Genomic DNA, 18,014 nt, shown 5'->3' with positions numbered 1-18,014 from the left:
GAAGGCAGTTTTCCAAGACAGATATTTCAACTCACATGTAGCAGCCGGTTCAAAGGGGAAGATGTTAAGGCAAGTACCAAATCAAGATCCCACGGAGGCGCAGGATGAAAAACTGGGGGTCTTAAAAGCACAGCACCTTTCATGAAAGTTTTACATAATCTGCTGCTCATCAACGGTGGGTCTATGGATTCGTGAAATTTGGAGATAGCTGCTAGTTGGACTTTAATAGTAGAGACTGAAGATCCTTGATTAAACAAGGATGTTAAAAATTTCAAGACCTCTGGTATCGGGGCAGTAATAGGGTCTAAACCTCTGAGTTGAGCCCAGATAGCAAACCTCATCCACTTACTGTGATACAATTTCTTAGTGGTGGGTTTGTGGGCTGAAGATAAAATGTGAATAACTTCCGGGTCCAAGGTGTGATTTCTGACTAAAGTCGGAAGTGGAGGAGCCAAGCTGTTAATCTCAAAGTGTGAAGGGACTGGTGCTGTTGTCCCGACTGATGAACCAGAAGGTCCGGTGTTAGATCCAAGAACCAAGGACCGTCCAGAGTATATTTCTGTAGGTAGGGGAACCATACCTGACGAGGCCAGTACGGAGCAATTAGAATCATTGTGGACCCCAATTGGGAAGCTTTCTGGATGACTTTGGGAGGAGTGGAATCGGAGGGAAAGCATAAAGCAGTCCTGTTGGCCAAGGTTGGACTAGAGCATCCGTAGCTGCCTCCCTGACGCTGGGTCAAGGAAAAACCTTTGCACTTCGTGTTTTGTGGTGTTGCAAGCAGGTCGCAGCACGGAATCCCCCATCGTTTGAAAATCTGAGCTGCTACTGTTTCGTTCAGAGACCACTCGTGAGGAGAGTGAATAGTCCTGCTCAGTCTGTCTGCCAATACATTGGATTTTCCTGGAATGTGGGTCGCTTGGTAGCCACTGCCCATTCCCACACCCTCATGGCCTCTCTGCAAAGGGGGTAAGATCTGGTCCCTCCTTGTTTGTTTAGATACCAGACCACCGACATGTTGTCTGTGTGGATGGCGATAATGCCTTGAGGGAGAAACTTGTGGAGGGCTTGTAGGGACAGAAGTACAGCCCTCATTTCCAACACATTGATATGGAGAAATGTTTCGTTTGGAAGCCAAGAACCCTGAACTGACCTGCCCAGACAATGCCCCCCCCACCCCGTCTGGAAGGCATCCGTTGTCAAGGTGGCCACCGGAGGGGGTATAACAAAAGGTCTTCCCTGATTCAGATTGGATGGCAGAAGCCACCAGCGGAGGTCCCGTTTGCACGTTTCTGTAATCAGTATGTGATGATTGAGGGGGAGATCCTGAAACGACCATTGTGTCGATAACAACCACTGAAGAATCCTCATGTGCAATCTTGCCAGAGGAACTAGGAGAACCATGGCAGACATTGAACCTAAAAGTTGCAGGACCATCCTGGCTGGGGCTTTGGATCTTAGAAGCAGGGCTCGGACTTGATCTTGTAATGTTTGTATCCTTTCGGTAGGAAGGAAGATTCGCATTAATTTTGAGTCTATCTCTGCTCCTATGAATCTTATGCGCTGAGAAGGCAGCAAGACAGACTTTGACCAGTTGAATGTAATTCCCAGGGCAGCACCCAGGGAGATGGTGGCTTGTAGGTTCTCTAGTAGTAGATGCCTGGTGGTGGCAGTCAGGAGCCAGTCGTCCAGATAGGGAAACGCTTGGAATCCGAGACTCCTCAGGTGAGCAGTCACTACTGCCAAACACTTGGTGAACACCCTGGGGGCTGTGGTGAGATAAAAGGGCAGTGCACAAAATTGGAAATGACTGTCTCCCAGGCTGAAGTGCAGATACCTCCTGGACGCCTGATGTATCGGTATGTGATAATAGGCGTCCTTGAGATCTATGGAGCCCATCCAAACATCTTTCTCCAACAATGGGAGAATGGATTGTAAAGTGACCATTCGGAATTTGGACTTCATGATGGACTGGTTTAGTTTGCTGAGATCCAAAATGGGTCTCAGGTCCCCTGTCTTTTTTGGCACTAAAAAGAACCTTGAGTAATTTCCGGATCCGATCTGGTCTGTGGGGACCGGTTGGATGACTCCTTTTTCTAGCAGCTTTGAAGCTTCTACGGCTGCAATTTCCCTTTGACTGGGTGGTGGGTCCGGGATTTTTTTGGACGGTGGGGTGAGTGTGTGAAGGGAATGGTGTAACCTCCGCAATAATCCAAGCACCCATCTGTCCTGAGTAATAGACTCCCAGGCTTTTAGGTGCTTGGCAAACGGCACCAGACTGGCTCGAGCAGCACAGCCGGGCAATCCCTCATGGAGTGTGGGAGGCTGAAGAGCCACGAAAGGACTCGCGGTCTCCAGTGCTGCGGGGGGCCTCTGCCGCCTCTGGGACGGCGTCTCCCAGAAGAATTTCCCGTCCTCTGCCTCTGGAAGGGGAATCTTCCTGCTGTTGAGGAAAGAATTTCTGTGATTTATGGAACCACATCTTCCCTCCTCTTTAGCCTTGGGATAAGGCGAAAGGGAGTGGAATAACGTGCTCCTACGGCAGATAAAGTCTTTCCCTCTTGCTCACAGCGGTAAGAGTGTCTTTTACCTTGGGTCCAAACAAAGAGGACCCATCAAAGGGAGCGCCGGCAAAGGAAGACTTGAAGGCCTCCGCGAAATGACATAACGGAGCCAGGCTTGTCTCCGTAGAGCCACGCCTGTGCCTGCCGCTTGCCCGCCTTCGGCCGCATATGAAATGAGCCTCATGGACAAGTTAGAAATCGAGGTAAGGATAGCCAACTGAGAGCTAACCGACTGGGCTAGCTGCTCAGGTAGGTTACCCGAGAGGGAATCTGAGAGCTCCTTGACCAGATCCCTCTGTAGTCTGGTGAAATGTGCCAAATAATTCAGGGACCTCAGAGTAAAGGCCGCTGAAGTCAGGGTGTGCTTCCCGTACTGGTCCATGCTCCTAGACTCCTTATTAGGAGGATGGACGGACGTTGAAGCCTCTGCCACGTCCTGCTGGGTAGCAGATGCCACCACCATGGCATCTACAGCCACGCCTTTCGTTAAGAACTCCTTCTTGGGTGGGGCAGACAAAAATTTGTTAGGGCGAGAAGGCACTGGTTCCACAGTATCTGGATGTTCCCACGCCCGACAAACCAAATCTAGGAGCTCGTCGAAGGGCGGAGACACCCAGGAGGCGGAGGGCTGAGCCCCGAAGGCCTTGAGGAACACAGACTCATCAGCGGCGGGGGGTTTGGAATTCCAGCCGCCTCGTTGCTTGAGGATCTCTAGAATGTCTGCAAATGAGACATCATCCGAGGATGACTTTGGGGACCCCTCCGCATCATCAAGATCAGTGTCCGATGTAAGAGACTCATCGGGGGAGTCCACGTGCTTTCTCTTGCACGATCTCTTCCTTGGGGCTCCTCCAAGACAACTCCGAAGACCCTCAGGAGGAGGGGAACCCCAGTGGGGTAACCTCAGGCCCCGGGCTCCGCTGCCTAGAGACAGGGGAACTGCCAAAGACCCAGTCTCCATGCCCAGGAAGGTGCCGGTAAGGCCGTAGAGATGGTCAAGAAGACTTGGCTAATGCACTCCTCATAGCTCTGAAAGCCGGACCCCAGAATCCTGGGAGGGTCCAGTCTCCGAGCCATGATAGCAGACGGAAGTCCCAAGGCTGAAGCACCGAGAGGGAGGCTTGGAACCGACAGCATTGGTCCCGAAACGTCACCCCCGGGTCCGGCCGAAGAAGTCCATGTGCTAAACTTGGACCAAGGCCGGGTTGGAGTAAGGGTCGGAGCCGACCCTAGGATCTCCACTGGCTCCATCAGCACCTGCTCCACGGAGCCAAGCGGTCGGAGGAGGAATGGCAATGGAATAGCTATCGGCTCCAAGCCAATTGGGACGGAGCCGAAACAAATTTCTGAAAGACTGGGGACTGGAAAAGTCTTTGGAGCACCCTGTCTATGTCCGAATCTGACATCCTTGATGACCTGGAAGAGACCGAATGGGTCCGAGTAGGCCTCTCCAACGGCTCCAAGGGACTAGGGGACCGCCCGAATCGACTCGACAATTATCGGCGCCAAGGAATGTCCAAACCAAATTCCATCGGTGCCGAAGAGGGCTTCGGCCGAGGAGGAAGTGTCTGAGCGACAACCTTCATCGGCTCCGAGATCAGAGGGGCCGATGAAAGTGACCCGCCTCGACGCCCCAGACGCCGGCTCAACCCAGAGGAGTCGAGGCTGGAGGCATCGAGGCAGACCGTTCGCCTCGGCCCAAGTCCGTGGAGCCGAAGGAGAAGCCTGCCTATGTTTTTGGCGGTCGGTTCCGACGGACTGGTCGGAGCCGACGCCCTTTTCTTTTTAGCAGGAGAAGGAGAGGAAGCTAATGCCTCTTCAAAAGAGGGTTTAATAAGGCCTTTTAGAATAAGTTTATTTTTCCTCTCTTGGAGGACCCTCGAGGAAAACGCGTGACACACACTACAGGACTCCTGCAAGTGTTTGGCGCCCAAACAGTACACACAGAGAGAGTGGTCATCTGTAATAGACATTTTGAAGCTGCACTTAGTGCACTTCTTAAAACCTGAAGGCCTAGGAGCCTGAGACATTATAGCAATCAACTTAGTGTAACTAGCCAAAAACCAACACTAACAATCACAGAAAAAATTTTTTTTTTTTTTTTTTTTTTTTGAAACAAAGGCTGTCACAAATAGACAAATATAACCAAGGGGTCCAAAAGCCCCTAAATAAAAAGGGACTTGAACAACAACGGACTGACAGGGGAAGGCCCTTAAACTCAAATGGAACCTCTAGTCAGAGAAAACGCATTCACTACACAAAACTTCACAGAAAATGCTCACTCAAACACAAAAACACGAGATAGCTGTTAAAACAGCTTTTTGTTGAAGATTTAGAAAAATTCCTGACAGGAAAGTAAGTGAAAAAGCACTACTTAGCTCAGCCAGCTCGAGACCACGTCTTTGCTTGTTAGCGGCAAACGAGATCTGGGGGACTGGTAGTGGTGCATCCTGGGATATAGTAAGCTCAGCCAATAAGAGACTTCGCTCTTTGGCATAAGCGTGCCGAGTCGGAGCCGAGGATCGGCTCCGAACCCATCAGTCAGAATGTAGGCGAGATAGGATCACATAACATCATGTTTATTTCATCATGGTTTGGGGTTTTCTACATTTTAATACCACTCTGGGACTATTTACAGGTTTCTAAATATTTTTATACTTAATTTATGAGTCAGACCACATGGAGTCTGGCATCTTGAAGTAATTCTGATTGTTTAGTCTGCCTCTAGGTATCCCATAATTCAGTGCTTGTCTGTAAAAAAAAATACATCAAGCAGGCATCTTTCTTCTTAAAGCTCCTGTCACTGCACTGATTTTACATGCATACACTGCTGTCTTTCAGTTAGTTTTAAGTTACATTTCATGCCATTCAATGACTACTTAAAACACAAACATAAAACATTAAACATTAAAATGGCACAGAAGAGACTTTCAAAGTGCTTTTTACTGCTGCTTCTTTTTAGAATGGCTAAACTGCAGTCTTTTGTGAAGCCTGAATTTTTACTACTTTGACTCATCCCCCATCCCCCTTCACAAATAACTTTCCGAGCTGTCAAGGTGCTAAGGGTAATTTGAGCTGCTACATACAGTGATTGAAAGCTCACAGCAGGAGACTTGACTCGTACTGTTTCCTTATTCTAGCCTTTACTTTTTGTATAGGTAGGGGGAAGGATCAGGGAACTGTGACATCACAGCATGGGGAGGTTTTTAAGACGGTAATGGTGATGTCAGTTTGGGGAGGGAAATGGCCAGAAAACTACCTGTATCCAGTGGCCTTGATGACATCAGTGAATTGGAGACTTTTCCGGGGTGAGACAAAAGTTTTTTGAAAGTGAAACCAACACAGTACAGTACAATACTGTATTAGTGGAGAGAAACAGTCAATATAAAATATTTTAAATGCTCTATTGTTATTTATTCATAGCAGGGATAGTAAATAGGGAGAAAAAGGACAGAGAAGTTGAGAATTTAATAATAGAATCCCATTGCTGTCCTTTAATATAAAATAATGAATGAAGCACTTGAAAGTACTTCCCTTTGCATGTAAAAGGATTAGTTGATGGTCTAAAAGTAGAGTACTGACATATTTGATATATCATTACTGCAGGAGACCTCTCTCTCAACTAAGGAACATGACTCTTGTATACAGCAGAGGAGATTTATTGGGATTTCTGCTGAGCTGCCTAACTTCAGAACGAGATGGACTAAAATTCTGATAGCTCCAAGAGTTCCCTTGGTTATCGATGAAACTCTGAGACAAGCAAGTCAGAATTGCAATATTTAGGGGGGGTTGGAGGGGAAAAAGGATCTCCTTAGGCTCTATATCTTCTGGCTAAAAGGCACTGTTAAGGACATGTGGCCAATTTTGGGAGAGATAATAAGCTTTCAACAGCGTATTCCGGTTAAAGGAGGTGACTGGAATGTCATTTGTAATACAGCAGATGTAAGTGGGGGTCCCAGAAGTCAGAGACCTACTAGGGAGGGCTTGCATCTTAAGTTGTACTGCAATACATTTGGCCTGGTAGATTCCTTGAAGTATGATGCAAGACAACTAGACTTACCTTATTTCTCAGGGAGATTGGGGGGATAAATACTAGGTTTGACAAACTATGCAACTAATGAACACAAGTATCTTACTGCACATAAAGAGATGCTACCCTATTTTCTCTGACCACTGTCCAGTCCTTCTGTCCATTATGATGGAAGAAGTTAACCTGGACAGATACTGGAGATTTCCCTCTCATTTGCGGAGCTGACCAGATATCATAGACTGGGTAAATGCATCCTTGAAGAAAGTACTTACAGAGCGCAGGTATTCTATACTTAACATGGTTAGGCGGTTTAAAAAACTGAACTAAGAACACAAATCCAGTGTAAGGAAAGGTAGATATGGAAGAAGGATAAAAATGTGGCTCACAAGGATATAGAGCAGCTAGATAGGGCAATGTAGAGGACCTGTGTTGTGTGAGATCTCAGAGGCTTTGTTGAACTTTATTGATCAATGGAGAGACCAGCAGCAAAGATCTCTGAGAGTTCTATTTTTTGATAAAAACCCCAGAATCCAAAAAATAAATAACTAATTGACAAGAAGGGCCAGGAAACAAAGGGGAAGACATCTGGTAGTTAAAATAAGAGACCCAAAGACAGAGAGATTAACAAAATCACCATTAAATATCCTGAAAAATCTTCCTGGGTGTTCTTTGGTTCTCTTTATATGGAGGAGGAGGAGACCATAGTTGGCATGGAGGAAAAGGTAGAAAGTTTTTTTATGGGTGATTCTTAACTTCCTAGGCTAGGACAAACTGAGACCCAAAAGCTAGTACAGGCATTTACTATAGAGGAATTAAATGTAGTTTGGGCAGCCCAGTCATCAGCAAAGGTGCCTGATCTGGATAGCGTCCCATATTAGATGTGGAAATAGGGAAGTAAAATATTAAAGGGATATTGGTTGTGCCTATTAAATAAGATTTTATTCACAGGTCAGGCTCCTTCCAAGAAGGAAGCAGTTATTTCAGTAATACCAAAGGATGGTAAGGACCTACATTACCTCACAGCATACAGAACTACTTCAGTCCTAAACCATGTGTATCAGCATTGTTAGCTAGAAGGTTGTTGTGGGTACTCCCAAATCATTCGGACAAAGACCAATATGGGTTTGTTGGAGGATGTCAAACATTCTGTATTGGTAACACTCCATTAATATTATCAAAAGAAGCTGAAGTTGGGAGGCCCTTACTATTAATTTCACTGGATGCAGAGAAGGCATTTGATAGGATCTCCTAGTACTTATGGTTGATAATGAGGAAATGTGGTTTTCTGTTCCCTCAACCGACCTAATAAGAAACCTCTATCATCATGCCACAGCACAAGAGGAATTATGTGGTAGGTTATCTGCCACCATTATCTTGGGGAGATGCATGCAAGAAGGTTGTCTTTGTTTTCCCGATTTTTACCCTGTACCTTGAACCATTGGCGCAAAAAAATAACAAGCTCAGGAATACAGGGTTAAACTTGGATGCATTGTTTGCTGATGATATTTTATTTGCTGCAAATCCAGCAACAGATTCTGCAGATATTCAACTGGTTCAGGCATTTTTAGGGGCTCTCAAGATACACGCATAATAAAGACAAAACAAAGGTAATTGTTGTTAACTACATACCTTCATTTGGTTTATTGCAGGATTATCCCTCTCTATGGGGACATAACAAGATCAAATAGCTTGGGCTTTGATTAAAAATGTGGAAGAGGCAGCAAAATGTAACTGTAACATAAGAAAGTGGAAAATAATTATAAAAATAGGGGATATCAAGTGTTAATGCTGCATTTGGATAACAAAATACAATAGGTGAAGATGTTTTTGGTTACTCTTATTTTACATGTGGGCCAGTTTTTCTTCCCTGATGAGGTAATCTGAAGGGAGCTTAGAAAGTTGATTTGGGTGGGTAAACCCCCAAGGGATAGTTAGGAGAAGTTACTGCTCCCGGTTTCGCAAAGTGGACTAACTGCTCTGAGAGTAAGAGGCTACTTTTGAAGCTACGCAACTGAGACTGATCTATCTACTCCAGATGGTGCATATCAACCAAAATAGAAAGAAACAATGTTTTGGCAGAGAGGAGAGGGGGGTTAGTCGGGAAAAACAGGCTTTTTGAATACAGCTGATGGAATAAGAGAGTAATAATTCACCCAGTGCACATTCTGTCCAGGCACTGGAAAAACAGTGGCATCCAGAGGTTTTTTAGACTGGACATGGTTATTAACCCCTATTGGAACCACACTTAGAAGGGGTCATCGGCATTGTGAAAATACAGTGGGTGTCAGCTGGATGCAACACAAAAGAGTACTCAGGTATTGGGAAATAACTACACATTCAGAGTGGGTTAAAATTTGGGACTCTGCTAAAATGGAATATATCTTACACTGGATGGATGTTTTAATGTACAGAGAACTGTACGAGAAAGCTAAAAATAGGTTTAAGCATGTGGGGGGGGGCATATGTAAAACCGCAGAAATTAAGTTGGTACATAAAGTCGGGTCTCTCCATACAACAATAACAAATGCTCCATATTACATCATATCAGATTCTACATGGGGATAATAAGAGTTTGGCACAGAGTCTTAGGATAGCTTGGGAGCAATCACTACAAATTCAAATAACAGATGATCAATGGATCAGCATCTGTGAAACTCCAAGTGAGGCAACAAGATCAAGGCAATTCCGAATACTTGTACACGCCAATGTTTGGTAGGATCTTTCCATGGAACCACTGGAGGTGCAGGAATAAGGTTAGGGGGTACCATTAAACATATTTTCTGGGAGTGCGACAGTTTAGCTTCTTTTGAACAAGACACAAATCAGTAAAAAAGTAGTAGGAGAAGAGCTGGAACTAACCAAGACCATGTTCTAGCTATGTTAGACTTAGAGTCCTGCAGTCTCTCCTCAAAAAAATTGCCTTACTGAGCCTTCTTTAGTTGATGGCAAAAAAAAAAAGCTATTACTAAAAATTGGAAAATCCAGGTACCACCCCCTACTGACAGAGGTCATAAAGATTATGCAGTCATTAGAGTCCCTGGAGCTTGTGATAAGAAGAATAAGTGGAGCTTGGAAACTTTCTGCTACATGGAGATATTGGGATTTATTGACAGTAACTGGGGAGAGATCTTGATCTCTGGACCTGAGGTCGTAAGGGGAGATTGCACAATACACATTGCATGGATTTTGTCCTATTGATGGCATCAGGCCTAATTCAGAGAGGAATGCTGACAGATGGCTAAGTCAGAACTACGGCAGTGCTTGGTGAATCTTTAAATCCAAATTAAAGTTATTGGACCTTCTCTATTGGAAGTAATCAGAACATTTCTGCATTTTAACATTTATTTCTCAGGGTTATGTTTTGCTGTTTGTGACCTGCACACTGTTAATTTTTAATTTCAATGTTAATTAAGTTTGAAAATAAAAATGAACTTCAAAGAAAAAAAAATAGGTATCCTGAAAGAGAAGGAACAGCATGTTTTAGCCGACGATAGCAAGTGTTGTAAGACAGGAGGAAAGAGAAGAGATTGGTATGACAGATGAAGACAAATCCCCTGGAAAGGAGGACTACTCTCCCACAGCCATATGTAGCCTAACTGGATCACATTCATGACCTTTTTTGTTTGACACAATCTGTTGCAAAAGACAGAGAATGGAAATTTAGACTTTTGGAGAAATTTAAGGGACTTGTCAGGGTGGGGTGGGGGACAAGGTCTTTCATATAGTCATACTGACTGCCCTTTGTTTTGTGGAGTTCCTGATTTCTTATTAGAATGTCCCTACCACTGTTTTTTAAACATTTGATTTTTGCTAAAGTTAGAGGAGGGAGCAGAGAATCCCTTGGAAAATTTGGAGAAGGAAGGCTGAAAAATCTGAGAGATTCCCTGAATCAGCTTTTTCCTCATCGCACTTTTTGATGATTTCTGCAATAGAAATAGATCTCTGTCCAAGGTATAATTCAAAATTTCATTCTTGACATCCTCAGGAAAGCTCTGGGAATGCAGCCAGGTAAACAACCTAAAAATATTTCCAGCAGCAGTTTCCACAGTCGCAGACACACTTTAAAAATAAGGGGCACTGACTTGGGAAACAGAGCAAAGCAAATTACATAAAGCAGACTTTTTCTCACATGAGGAAAATGATGACAAAACATTCTTCATACTTTCACAGTTCGTCAGGGCAAACATATGAGTGTGACAGTTCTAAAAACTAAAGCTTCAGAAGCATACAACTTTTCCCCAAATTTGTCAAAAGGCTTTTCAGCCTTGTCAAAATGAGAGAGATTATAATTAAAATGCTTAACAACAGCTAGATTCACTAAACCATTAGCTACTGGCTCAGGTCTGGGATTAACATACAAAAAGATTAAAAGACTGAGGAGTTTTATATCATCTATCTGTTTTTTAGGGGCAGCAGGCTGACTGTCATAGAAATTGCAGATTCTGACAAAGTCATCCTCCAAGACACAGTAAACTAGAGGAATATGTGAAGGTTGTAGAAATTCCTATGGTAATAAGTCATATTTTCTGAGGAATTGAGAAACCTTACTATCTGCTCACTGAAAACATTGATTCTTCCTGGAAATAGTCTCAGGGAAAGAAATACGTCACTGGGATAATCAGATACCATACTCTCCTCAGAATCTGAGTCAGAAACCTGAGAAGAAAAAAAATGCATCTGTCCCCTTACACTTCAGACTCTTGAACCTCTTCAGGAAAAGAGGAATCCCTTCTTCTTTTACCAGGAATAGCTTTATAAGAAAGGTCAAGACCCTGAGCTAAACCTAATGAATTACTCCTGCCCAGTATAACCGATACTGGGAAGACAAATGCTTTGTTTTCTGTTTTCTTTCTGTCAGAAATCTCTGAAGAAACAGTCCTAGAACAGCCTTCCTACAGATGGGTACAATGTTCTAGCCTAGAAGAGGTGCTTTCCCTGCCCCTTTTCCCAAGACTGACAAGAGTGGCTTTCCCTTGCCTTCTGAGGAACACCAATAGTTGCACAGGACATGTCTAAACCCTCCAGCCCATCTATGGTGGCTCAGAAGAAAAAGATAAGTGGTCTGAGGAACCAGCTTTGGCCACAACTGGGTCACCCATCTGAGCCTGAGGAAAATTACCAGCTTGCTGTGGTGGCAAAGGCTGCTCAACAATGTTTCTCATTTTGTAGCTGGAAGAATGTCCAACTGAGGAACTGGTACACTGTTCCATGGTCAAGCCAAAAATGGTGCTAGATTCACTGGGAAGCTTAGCAGCAATAGTCAGTAAAACTGGTAAGTAGCAAAAAAAAATTCTCCACAGAAAAAGTAGTTTTAAACAACTTTTTAGCACAAAAGTGTGATCCCATTTAAAAAGTCATAACAGTCAAGAGACAGTCAACAAAAATACTCTTCTTGGCTTAAAAACAGTTCTTTTACAGAAAAGGCAAGTTTTTTTTTTTTTGTGTAAAGAGGAAGCTTTTTTTTCATGACTGGAATGTATCTGCCCAGCAATGAACAGAGTTAGCCAACTGTTGATCCTCGAAAGGATGTAAAGGATAGCCCTTCGGAGCTTTCCTGTGGAGAGGAGAAATCACCCACACCCAATTTTAGTCAGCTCAACTCAAACTGACTAAAGGTTTGTGCCTGAAGAAGGTGCCCTTAAAGCTTTGGAAGTTGGCCAGCTGTTATATCCTATGCAGGATAACACACATACAGCTTAGGCCACTGCACCAATGATCATAATGACAAGCATCTACCTGTTAACAAAGGAACTCAAAATATAAAATAAACATGTTTATCAACATATGCAAACAATATACACAGATAACATACCATTCAAATGTGTAAAAAATGTTGGGATTTTAATACATTCTTATACAGATCATTCAGTTAACTGGTAACCTCATGATCAAAGCATAAAACTACATAAATTCTGTCAATGGTACATGTTAACTTAAAATGCAAGTCAAACTTATCCAACAAATATGTTTTTTAAAGTATAACCATATCTAGTAAAGCAAAAAAAAATGGAACAGAAGCAATAAATGTTTTAGCACTATTGGTAGAAAGAAAAAGGTTTCCTTACCTTCAGTTCTTCTTGACGTCTGTAGTAATACATCATCATCTGTTTTTGCTCTTCCTCAGAAATTAAAGGCTCGCGTGCAGGTGCTCCTTTTCCTCTCTGTTAACATCAAATGGAATATGAAAAGGTATGAGAAAAAAAATATCATGATATTCTTATTACACTCAATTCAGGCAGTTCATGTCAGTCTGGAAAGCTTCAGTGTGACTAAATTTTGCAAATGAAACTGAACAAGGGACAAGTTAAAACCAAACTGTGGCCTACTAAAAGTTTGCCTCTATTATTGCTGTGCAGAAGGTACTACTATTAATGAGAACTTGTTTGAACTGCATACAAAAGAAAAACAGGAGATAGTAATAAAAAGAAAACAATACTTACCCTAAAGTAAAATTAAACAATTTCAGAACATGAAGAGAAATGTTAATACTGCAAGCTAAGCTCACTTCTGAATTCTTTTTTCCCAACAAGCATCTTTATTAAATTTTCGCATGTAACATAGGCAATCTTACATTTATATACATGAAAAATAAATAAAATGACAGCACATTAGTTGCAAACATTATACATCACAGACACCATTGAAACAACTGTAGTTGCAAACATTATATATGTTAAAATCTATCCAATCATTGTCAGTTAAGCATTACAGCTCATTCAAATCCTGCTTGTTAAACCTCGTTCCTTCTTTGCATATATTGTTCCTATGTAGTTTGCTCCTTCCCTTTTCTAAAGATCCCAATTCCAGTTGTTTTATCTCTGTTACTATATTCACTATTTCTACGAAAGTTGGTCTACACATAAATTTTTATTTTCTAGTAATTGCTTTTTTTTTGCCAGCTACCATAATTAAACTTAGCAAGGCTTTACTAGGTCTAGGCAATTCCGATTCTGCTAAAAAAAAATCATCTCCCCAGTCAATCCAATCTGCTCATCCAGCATCTTCGACAGAGTGGTCTGCAGGGAATCCCTAATGTCTGCCAGCTCATTACACTCCCAAAAATATGTTCCCAGACACCTCTTTCATGCCTGTCACACCTCCAATTTGCCATCCACCTGAGGAAAAATTATTTGGAGTCTACTTGGGGTATAAAAATACCTATGTAAATACTTCCAGGCAAAAATCCTAAATCTTCTAGACTTTGTTGCATATTTGGGAGCTATACATATATCCCCCCAGTGTCTCATTGTGAATTGTTTATCCAATCTCTTTTTCCAATCCTTTCTAAACTCCTCTGATTGATTCTTATAATTATCATGCAATATTTTATATGCTTTTTATAGGCTTTACTAATTACTCCTTTAACGGCAGCTTCTGTTCTAGATTCTATTAAAAACTCTACCAGTGCCAGTCTTTCATTCAGGAGCCCCCTAGTTCTTTCTCTTTGTCTATACTCTGATATCAATCCTTGACAGGGAAGGCAATCTCTAACCTGTAGTCCAAATAAATTCTTGGCCTCTACCCATTCTATTACCTTTCTCTTTCTAGTTATTTGCTCCCAATACCTGTTCCTTTGAAAGTTTTCTCCAATACCTTCCGGCCCCCTTTTGCCTATTATCTGTATCACTAACCAGAGCTATCCCTATAGGCAAAATCTCTTCTCCATTCTTGTGCTGGTTTAGTTCTTAGACTACTCCCTGGTATTTTATGAATATAATACTTTTTTTAATTTCTCCAAATCTTTTGGATTTCTAATACCATGACAGGAGTGGACCCCATTCCTAAGTCAAAGTACGATTAAAGTTCATGAAATTAGTATTGTTTCACTCTTTGATGTCAGCCAAAAGTGGTCTTTGCCGCACCCATAATGTGCCCAGTAATGGCTCCTTCTGCAATTTGTATGGGGTTAAATGGATTGGTAACATATCTAGATACAACTGTAAATTCTCAAGACCCATTGCTCCTACTACTATTGGAAATGTCTGGGTATCTTTTTTCCACATTGCTCTCATTTCTGCCTGCAGATACTGACAGGTTATGACTTTGTGTCTCTCGGTATGCAAGACGCTGTAGTTAGTGAGTGTAGCAATTTCAATGAACAATGCTATCTCTGTCTTCTTTTCGTGGACCACTACATCCAGTTTTCTAGCATCTACCTTTCGAACTGTTGGTACAGGATGATCCCATGTGATATAAACATAATTTTCTATGATGCTCATGTTTCCAGTGTTTTTCAGCCACTTCAGTACCATAATGTTTGCACAATCCCCAGTGCAACAGTCTTGCCACATTATTATGACTTTCAGTATACAGTCCTTCTGCCATTAGTATGTCACAACCAGCTACGGGGTGTGCTACTGTTTCCAATTCGGTTCTACAAAACCTGCACTTGTCTGTTTCTCCCACATGTTCAATAGACTTTGTAAGCTAGCATGTACATAGCCCACTATCTTGGGCTGCCAATATTAACCTTTCTCTCTTGGTTTGAAATTCGCCTCTCTTTAACCATTCCTGAGATCATTCCTGATCAACATGAGGTTCTTCCAAAAGTTTTCTATACTTGCAACCATATTTATGCTTTTTCCACATTTCTTGCCTTCTCATCTGGTCCTTCACCTTTCTTTTGTTTTTTGGCACATTCAGTTGCTGCCTGATTTTTATCTACTGGTTTGATTTCTATTCCTGCTTGATGTTGATATGCTTCTACTAGATTAAGCAGAGAAGTCAACTTAGATTTATTCTCCTCATGTTTCAAAAATTTCACTACGTTTGGGTCTTGTAGGGCAGCATATGTGTGTGGAGTCCCATAACTGCAAATCTATATGTGTAATCAATTTCATGGAGGCCCATCCCTTCTCTTTTCCCTCCTTCGAAATGGGGAATACATAATCTTGGTATACACTGATTTTTATAAATCATTTGGTGAGCATGAAGCATCCTTCATGTTTTCCTATCTAATTTATCCAACGCATTTTGGGGCCAATCAATCACTCCAAAAATGCAAGTTAGGACTGGAAGAGCAAATTGGTTTATAGCTTGAATTTTGTTCTTAGATGTCAGCGCTGTTTCAGGATTAAGTAAGTCTTCTGAAGTATTCCTTAATAAGTTTTATTTGCATTTGTTCATGTTTTATTGTTGATCCTTCATCATTGCCCAAATATTTATATACTCCCTCTTGCTCAAGTACTTTTATATCACATTCTTGTCCCAAACTGATGTTTTCCTAGTGCTGCAGTTTTCCTGCTTTAAAGTTTGCTTTTGCACACTTATCAAGACCAAATGACATTCTTATATCTGAGAAAGTTTTGACAACCTGCAGCTGTGCTTTCAGTTCCTCATCTAATGAGCTATACAGTTTTAAATCACTGACAAACAGAATATGAGAAGTCTTTGCACTTTGTTGTTTTCTGGGAGCCAAATTGTAGCCATGGCCTATGCTGTCAAGTAAACAGCTTAATGGATTAAAGACAAGGCAGAATAGCAATGGTGACAGAGTCACCCTGGAATATCCCCCCTTTGAATATTCATATTCTGTATGACTGCTGTTCTCCTTAAGAGTCTGCATCCAAAATCTTACTCTCTCCTTACTTCTTGAGCTTCCTTCCTGTACATCATCATTCCTTTCCACTTTGAATTATAGTTTTCTGCTTGAGTTATGTTTAAGAGCCTTAACCGTGTTGCTCTAAAATACACCCACAAATTGGGTAATCCTAGTCCACCTTGTTCTATTGGAAGAATCAGCTTATCCCAATTGATCCTTGCTGTAGTCCCTTCTCAGATAAAATCCTTCAACTCTTTTTTAATTGTTACCCACAGCTTCTTCTCTGGTTGATAAAAATATGCTCGACCTGTGTAGAAGACTAAAAGGACTAAAACATTTTAATGATTTGTATCTTAGTATACATATCCATATAACAAAAGCTTCCAGTTTCTCAATTTTTGTATTATCTTCTGTTTAGTTTCTTCCCACATATCCTTAGCTGCTACAACAAAGTCATTTCTAATCCATACTCCTAAATACTTCATTTTATCATGTTCCCATAAATACTGATATTGTTGGACCAATTTGTGTGCACATAATTTACTGTTATTGCCTTTATTTAGCTTCATTAATTTTGTATCCTGAGAAGATTTAAAACTGCTTAAGATGTTTCACAACACTAATGTCCTTTTCTGGTTTTGTCATGTGTAAAATAATATCATCTGCAAATAGATCCATGTTTTCCTGACTATCATACCAATTAGATCCTTGAATTTCCAAGTCCCTTATTTTCTTTGCCAATGGTTCTAAATATAAAGGGGAAAATGGACAACCCTGCCTGGTTCTACTACTTAAGCAGAAGTTATCAGAGAGGACTCCACCCACTTTAATTTTCACCTCCGATCCCTTATATATATAAGCAAATGTTTCCATTGCCCTGCTCATGAAGTCCCAGTCTACTCTGTCAAATGCTTTCTCTGCATCAAGACTCACCAATAAAAGTGGTATTTTCTTACATTCTGCTTCCCTCTGGATCATCAATGTTCTGTTAATATTGTCAAATGTTTGCCTCCCCTCCAATAAATCACACTGATCCATATCCATCAATCTTGGTATCACTTTTGCCAGTATTTTAGCCATTATAGACATACCCAATGGGCCAGTATGAAGCTGGATCCAATGGATCTTTACCCTCTTTACATATTACCATTACCACCGCCTTCTTCCAGGATGCTGGTACTTCTCCTCTTAAAATACTGTTAAACAAGACCTTGCAGATCTTTTCCCTCGTAACTTCCAAACTTCCACAGGAATACCATTCATTCCTGCGGACTTTCCTGTACACTGGTTATACATAGCCATTTTTATCTCATCTCTTCCTATCCTGTTAGTAAATGAGCCTCATCTATCTCTAACCTTGGCATATTCTCACATCTGAATTCCTGGTCATAATTCCAGGAAAAATTTAAAGTTTATCATCACTAGTTATTATGGCTCTAACAGCCATCACCATTCACTGCCTGTATACATAGTTAATTGTTAAGAGCGTACACAAACCTGAGAAGGAACAAATGAGTCATTGCAAATACAGGCAATGCCTTACAAAAAATAAATATTCCAAATTTGTGTCAGTACCTTTTTCATTAACAAATAGTACTTGAATCTTTTTAAGGAAAAATATAATTTTCTAAAATATATTAACCTATAGATTATGATAGCCGCGGTGGTGCAGCGGTAGCGTTGTTACCTCAGAGCAAGTAGTTCTCCGGTTTGATTCTCGGCTGGACTGCCTTCTGTGTGGAGTCTGCATGTCCTCCCTGCAGTCGAGTGGCGTTCGAAAGACATGCATGAATGGGTGTGCCTTCGCTGAAGGCTGGGCGTCGGGCTGGCAACTCGGCACCATAAAAATCTACTGCCAATCATTAGCGGACTGGAGTTC

At 41.8% G+C, this 18,014-nt stretch overlaps 1 protein-coding gene across 1 annotated transcript in view; it reads right to left on the bottom strand.

Annotated features, from left to right (window-relative positions):
- CFAP298 (cilia and flagella associated protein 298) overlaps positions 1–18,014 on the bottom strand; it is a 497,670-nt gene that overhangs the window by 54,417 nt on the left and 425,239 nt on the right. Inside the window, exon 5 of the mRNA XM_044071424.1 lies at positions 12,660–12,755. Within this exon, the coding sequence (XP_043927359.1) occupies positions 12,660–12,755 (96 nt within the window). The remainder of the gene's footprint in view (positions 1–12,659; positions 12,756–18,014) is intronic.

The sequence above is a fragment of the Protopterus annectens genome, chromosome 5.part0 (genome assembly GCF_019279795.1).
Source record: "Protopterus annectens isolate FY-2018-M chromosome 5.part0, PAN1.0, whole genome shotgun sequence".
Classification (NCBI taxonomy): Eukaryota; Metazoa; Chordata; order Ceratodontiformes; family Protopteridae; genus Protopterus; species Protopterus annectens.
Note: the sequence above shows the minus strand (reverse complement) of the source record. Positions and strands in the feature narration are given on the sequence as shown.